Source organism: Cucurbita pepo, chromosome LG01, assembly GCF_002806865.2.
Source record: "Cucurbita pepo subsp. pepo cultivar mu-cu-16 chromosome LG01, ASM280686v2, whole genome shotgun sequence".
Classification (NCBI taxonomy): domain Eukaryota; kingdom Viridiplantae; phylum Streptophyta; class Magnoliopsida; order Cucurbitales; family Cucurbitaceae; genus Cucurbita; species Cucurbita pepo.
In genome coordinates, this window is record NC_036638.1 from 4,877,926 (window position 1) to 4,885,098 (window position 7,173).

General features: G+C 38.1%; 1 protein-coding gene across 1 annotated transcript; it reads left to right on the plus strand.

Moving 5' to 3' along the window:
* Nucleotides 1-2,379: 2,379 nt before the first annotated feature.
* LOC111805069 (leucine-rich repeat receptor-like serine/threonine-protein kinase BAM1) lies at nucleotides 2,380-7,168 on the plus strand (the record flags this gene model as incomplete). Its single annotated transcript, XM_023689942.1, has 2 exons — nucleotides 2,380-6,333; nucleotides 6,750-7,168. Coding segments are annotated over exons 1-2 (2,988 nt in total), but the record flags the coding sequence as incomplete, so codon positions are not given.
* Nucleotides 7,169-7,173: the final 5 nt, after the last annotated feature.

A 7,173-nucleotide genomic window follows, 5' to 3' on the forward strand; every position in this document is an offset into this window, starting at 1 on the left:
CTGTAGTATGCTCTAAGGATTGGGCTTTTCGCTTATTAAAATGGTACGTGTGTTGGATTCAGAACGTCTTGAGATAGTTCGATTCACTGAAGACTAAAATATCGATACAAAAATGGGTATAAATTATATTATACACAATAGCACTCTCTATTATTGGTGGTAGCCTTGATTGTTCTTCCACAAAGAGATGGTAGAGGTGATGATGTTGTTTCCATAGGTGATAGATATGATAGATATGTTAAAAAAATTTATGGCTACTTTTGAGGGCCACCGTAACGAGTATTGATGTGTTGCCCTTTTTGCCTAATGCCTTCTTGGATGCTTCTCTCATAATTTCTTTGCCCTTCCAACCTAAAACAACATTTTGTGCAAAACCCATCGTCTTTTCTTCTCTTTCTTCTAACTTTCATACTACTCATCACTATTTCTTTTTCTCCTGAAAATGTATCGTAAATGGGTTCCAAGTACGTTCTTTTTAGTAGATTCCCTCCATGTTTCTACTTGATCTTATCTTAAATTTGTCCATAAGAGGTTGGTCTCTCAATTCGATAAAACTTTAATAGCCCTTAAACATATATATCTAACATAATATCAATCTTTGTGACCATACATAGAGAAAGAATCAGTACTTTCAACCGCGTAATATTTCGTCTTTGTGACCATACACAAAGAAAGAATCAGTACTTTCAACGACGTAATATTTCGTCGTTGATGACAAAATAAAGGTGTTGCTTTAAGAGTTAGCATCATTGTATATGAGAAATGGTTGATACTACAAAATTCTCCATATCTTTTATCATCACATATTTTGACTTCAGCATTGAAGTCACTTTCACAAGAACCACTTTACAAATGCCCTTTCTATTTTACCATACAATCACTGAAAAAAAGTTATCTTGACATCTACCATACCCCATTTCTCATTTCTTTCTATCTCTTTTTACTTATAAAAACAATCACATATACATATGGTAATAACTTAAAAAGAGTACAACGTTCAAAATGTTATGCCATTTTTAATATTTAATACCATACATAAAATTTACCAATCTATATAACCAAAATAGTGATTCCATCTACGTCTAAAAAAAATAGTTAGAAACAAGCACAAAAAACAAGAAACCAAAAGGAAAACATGTACAAAATTAAAGAACAACATATTCACAATTTTTAAAAAATATATATACATAAAGATACACATGATGCTCAACTCAAGAGAGAAATGAAAAGTTTGTCAAAGATGCCCTTCACCAAAACTCATATTGTGTAGTCCCAATGGCATGCATTGGCAATGGCAATAGAAATGGGCATTGCTATTACCAAGAAAAGCAAAAGGGTGACCACAATTTTCTTTTGGGTGCGTTCACAAATGGTTCTTTAGATCACAGCGAGAGAGACACCCTAGAAAGACAGTGACCCTTCAAAATGGAAGGCCCACATATTGCATCTGCATGAGAGATAAGGACTTGTCAAACGGCACTCTTGCCCAAGTCTCCCTTCTGTGAAAATCACTTAGTGGGGGTGTGTGTTTCAATTTCACCCTCCCTTCCTTCTAACTCTCATAACCTAGGCCAACAGTCACCACTCTCATTATTATGTTCGTAGTCCTCATGTCTACTGGGTGTATTTTGTACTACACTAACATATTCACCCACTTATCACATATTTGCATTAGTATCGATATTTCTCATCAGTGCTAATTGACGTTGATGACAAGACCCAACAAATATCGACATTTTTCATCAACGTTGATGATTCGACCCAACAAGAGATAGATGACCAGTCCTCTATAGTGACTATCAATATAAATCTAGGAAATGACATGAGACAGCATACTCTACCAAATTCAAACGATAATGGAAAATTTAATTTTGTATATACATTCATAATAATTATATTTTGAAAATAGTTCTACTTTTTTTAAAAAGAAACAAATATGACTAAACTTTATGGATCAATTAAATTTGATACATCAAGGGGGAACTACCCTGCATTAAAAGGAAAAAAAAAAGGTGGAACAGCAACATGGATCCCAAAATATAATTCCTAAATGTAGATCACAAAAAAAATTAAAAAAAATTAAAAAAAATTAAAAAAAAAAAAAAAAAGCACTGTCTTCTATGCAAGAGGAGAAGGGAAGGAAGGGATGAGTACCGGTAGAATTTTCACTGGTTCTTCCTTTTTTAAGAGGAAGATCAAAAGCAGATTACATCTGCTGCTCTGCTTTTACTTTACAGCTCTCTCTTTAAGACTATTCCATCTTCTAATAAAGCTTTCAAATCCCACAATTTTTTACATGGATAATTGGTCCACCATTGTAGGGCAACTAGGAAGAAGGAATAAAGTTGAAGAAATCATTTGAATTTAGAAATATAAGCTAACAGTAATTTCCCTCAATTAAAAATGAATGAATAAATAAATAAATAAAAGAAGCTCCCTCTGACCTACTGGCTCCTTCTACTTCCCCTGCCTGCTGCAGGTTGCATCCCTTCCATCATTATAGATTGATCATTCAACACCATCGTAATGATGTATTAATAATCATCATCTTCTTTTCCACCCACATGTTACCAACTCTTCATTATTTTAGCTCTGGTAAATATTTTCTTCTAAAGTGGATAACTTTTATCATATGATCGTTAAACGCCGAAAAAAAGGGATCATCACAATGGTTTTGAATCATCTTCCTTGTAACATTCTTTTTCTTGGCTTAGAAGAATATATTCTTTGTAGTCAGAATTTAAAGAGGTATAGGATTAGGAAGGAACATCATTTGGTATAATCGGATTCTTGGTTAAAAAAGGTTTAATGTTTCTCTCTCTCTCTCTCTCTCGAGATTCACCCCTTTTAAAGAGAAATTATTGAACAGAACCAACACAATGATGGTTATGTCTGGGTAAGATTATGTCGGGAAGCAAAAACTTCATCTGGGAGTGACATTATGGGCGAGTTTGAGTTGAGGCCTAGAATGTACAGAGGGCAGGCAGTACTGTCCTGAATTTACTGGTTAGTTTTCAGGTTGGTAGGCCGATTTGGAGGAGAGAATAAAAGATGAGACAAAACTAAACATATCAACAATATCAGAGTCATTTACCAAAAGCTTGAGGACAACTGAGCTATTTTTATTAATGGAAAGTGCAAATCCTTCAGTTGAGCTATCTCTCTCATTCAAAGCAATAAAGAGCATCCTTTAATTAAAGCTAAAGGGTATTATTGTCATATGAATAAAGAAAGGAAACAAGGCATCAAATTTGCTTTTTTTTTTTTTTTCCCTCCCCTTTCTCCTTCCCCACCTCCATTTGATCTTTTTATTATCCAACGGCCATTTTTAAACTTGCATTTTTCTAGCTACTTGTCTTTCTACAAAACCATCTCCTCTCTTTCCTTCTCTTCATCCTCTTTTCCTCCTAGCTTTGCTAAAAGAAACTTGGCATAGAGGAATTCAGAAAGCAAAGGAACCATTTGTAGCAGATTTTCAACATTGCATCTCTGTTGGAAAAGAAAGAAAAGCAAAGAAAAGAGGAGAAAGAAAAGGATGGTCTTAATTTTTCTTACTTGTATTTGAAGACTCGTTTTCAGTGACGATGTTTGATGCCTTAAGCCCAAACATACTTGAGGAAGTTCATCATATTATTCCACTGTCTTGTCCTCCTCACTTCGCCGAAAAATTCATTATTGCAAAGCTGCTTAAAACCCCTGCTGCTGCTGCTCTTTCCTTCCCGTGCTTCCAAACTCGATTCCCTTGAAACAATTTTGGGAAAAACATGCTGTTTTTCCTTGTTTTTACTTTCTTCTCTCTTCTAGGCCCCTCTTCTTCCCACAGTCTGGTCAGTGATTTCCATGTCTTGCTTGCTCTGAAACAAGGGTTTCAATTCTCGGACTCTGCTGTGCTAAGCACATGGACTGCGTCAAACTTTAGCTCCGTTTGTTCGTGGGTCGGGATTCAGTGCTCTGACAAACGAGTTGTGTCGGTTGACTTGACAGATTTGAGCCTTGGAGGCTCTGTTTCACCGTTTATTTCTAGTCTTGACCAACTTTCTCAGTTGTCTGTGGCTGGAAATAACTTCTCCGGTAGCATTGAAGTAGTGAATTTGAGTTACCTCCGATTCCTTAACATCTCAAACAACCAGTTTACTGGGACTCTGGACTGGAACTTTTCGAGTCTGCCAAACTTAGAAGTGTTCGATGCTTATAACAACAACTTCACTGCTGTGCTCCCCACTGAGATTTTGAACTTACAGAACCTCAAGTACTTGGACCTTGGAGGTAACTTTTTCCATGGAACAATCCCTGAAAGCTATGGCAATTTCGAAGGATTGCAATATCTTTCTCTTGCAGGAAATGATTTGGTCGGGAAAATCCCAGGTGAGTTGGGAAATCTTACAAATTTGAGAGAAATTTACTTGGGTCATTACAATGTTTTCGAAGGTGGGATTCCACCCGAGCTCGGGAAGTTGGAGAATTTGGTTATTATGGAGATTACAGACTGCGGTTTGGACGGTCAAATTCCTCATGAACTCGGAAATTTGAAGGCCTTGAATACTCTATATTTGCATACGAATCTACTCTCAGGTTCAGTCCCGAAGCAGTTAGGCAACTTGACAAACTTGGTCTTTCTCGATCTATCCAACAATGCACTCACAGGAGAAATCCCATCTGAGTTTGTTGATCTCAAACAGCTCAAGCTTTTCAACCTCTTCATGAACAAACTACACGGATCTATTCCAGATTACGTAGCAGATTTGCCAAACTTGGAGAGCTTGGCGCTGTGGATGAACAACTTCACCGGCACAATCCCAAAGAATCTCGGCCAAAATGGGAGGCTTCAGCTCCTTGATTTGTCAACGAACAAGCTCACGGGTACAATCCCTCAGGATTTGTGTTCATCGAACCAGCTGAAAATATTGATTCTGATGAACAACTTCCTGTTTGGGCCAATCCCTGATGGCTTGGGGACATGTACCAGTCTAACAAAAGTGAGGTTGGGGCAGAACTATCTGAATGGAAGCATTCCTAATGGCTTCATTTACTTGCCTCAGCTAAATCTAGCAGAGTTTCAGGACAATTACCTTTCAGGTACACTTTCAGAGAATTGGGAGAGTTCATCAAAACCCATCAAATTAGGGCAACTTAATCTCTCTAACAATCTTCTCTCTGGAACTTTACCATTCTCATTTTCTAATTTCTCTTCTCTGCAAATTCTCCTCCTTGATGGCAATCAGTTTTATGGTACAATTCCTCCTTCCATCGGGGAACTCAATGAACTTCTGAAGCTCGATCTTAGCAGAAACTCACTTTCAGGTGAAATTCCACCTGAAATTGGGAATTGTATCCATCTCACTTACCTTGATTTGAGCAAGAACAACCTCTCTGGCCCAATTCCACCTGAAATTTCCAATGCACATATTCTCAATTACCTCAACTTGTCGAGAAATCACCTAAATCAATCCCTACCGAAATCAATAGGGGCCATGAAGAGCCTCACGATTGCAGATTTTTCCTTCAATGATTTCTCCGGAAAGCTACCGGAATCAGGACAACTTGCCTTCTTCAATGCTTCGTCTTTCGCCGGAAATCCTCAACTCTGCGGATCTCTCCTCAACAATCCCTGCAACTTCGCAACAACGGCAACAAAATCGGGAAAAACTCCGGCGTATTTCAAGCTAATCTTCGCCCTTGGCCTACTGATTTGCTCCCTAGTGTTTGCCATAGCCGCAATAGTCAAAGCAAGATCGATTAAAAGAAACGGCTCAAGTTCGTGGAAAATGACCTCATTCCAAAAGCTCGATTTCACCGTCTACGACGTTTTAGAGTGCGTGAAAGATGGAAACGTGATCGGAAGAGGCGGCGCCGGCATCGTCTACCACGGAAAAATGCCGAATGGAGTTGAAATCGCAGTGAAGAAACTCCTAGGGTTCGGCCCCAACAGTCACGACCACGGATTCCGAGCCGAAATCCAAACCCTAGGCAACATTCGACACCGGAACATCGTCAGATTATTCGCTTTCTGCTCCAATAAAGAGACAAATCTCCTCGTATACGAATACATGAGGAACGGAAGCTTAGGCGAAGCACTCCACGGAAAAAAAGCCTCGTTCCTCGGATGGAATTTGAGGTACAAAATCGCCATTCAAGCCGCTCAAGGTCTCTGCTATCTCCACCACGATTGTTCTCCACTAATCGTCCACCGAGACGTGAAATCGAACAACATTCTCTTGAATTCAAACTTCGAAGCTCACGTCGCCGATTTCGGACTGGCGAAGTTCATGTTCGACGGCGGCGCATCGGAATGCATGTCGGTTATCGCCGGATCTTACGGCTACATCGCTCCTGGTATGTTTTTCCTTCGTTCTTTTTTCATTTGCCTTTTACAGTTTTTGTAATTATTTATTTTTATTTTTTGTGATTTATTTTTTATTTTCTGATTTGGACGTTACAGTGTTAGTTAAGTTAGTTAATCACTAAAATTCTTTTGGTGGGCCATGGTAAATGGATTAGTCAATGCCAGCCGTCCGATTGTCACTGCCAAGAAAATCTAAGGGCAGTGATTGACAGTGATGGGGAAGTTTGGTTTCACTAGCTGGTCCAAAAAGAAAAAATAATAATTAAGGATTTTGATATTTATTCTCTGTTTTTTAGGAAAGATTCTTATTTGAAAATCTTTAACTAAAATCTAAAAATAGAAATAAATATTTGAAAATTACTTTTATTTCTTGTCAATATACTAATATTTGTCTTTATCATTGTAGAATATGCATACACGTTAAGAGTGGATGAAAAAAGTGATGTGTACAGTTTTGGAGTAGTGTTATTAGAGCTTTTGATGGGACACCGTCCAGTTGGAGATTTTGGAGACGGAGTGGTTGACATAGTACAATGGTGCAAAAGAACTCTAGAAAACGGGGAGAGTGAAAATGACATTCTTGACATAGTCGACAAAAGGATAGGGACAGTGCCCAAAGAGGAAGCAAAACACTTATTCTTCGTAGCAATTTTGTGCGTGCAAGAAAACAGCGTGGAGAGACCAACTATGAGAGAAGTGGTTCAAATGTTGGTTGAATTTCCTCACCAATCTCCGGAATGTAACAAATCTTCGAGTTCTTCTCCTTATCAAAATTTGAAAAAAAACGAAAAGGTGAAAGAAGACCCGTCAAAGTTCAAACCCGACCATTG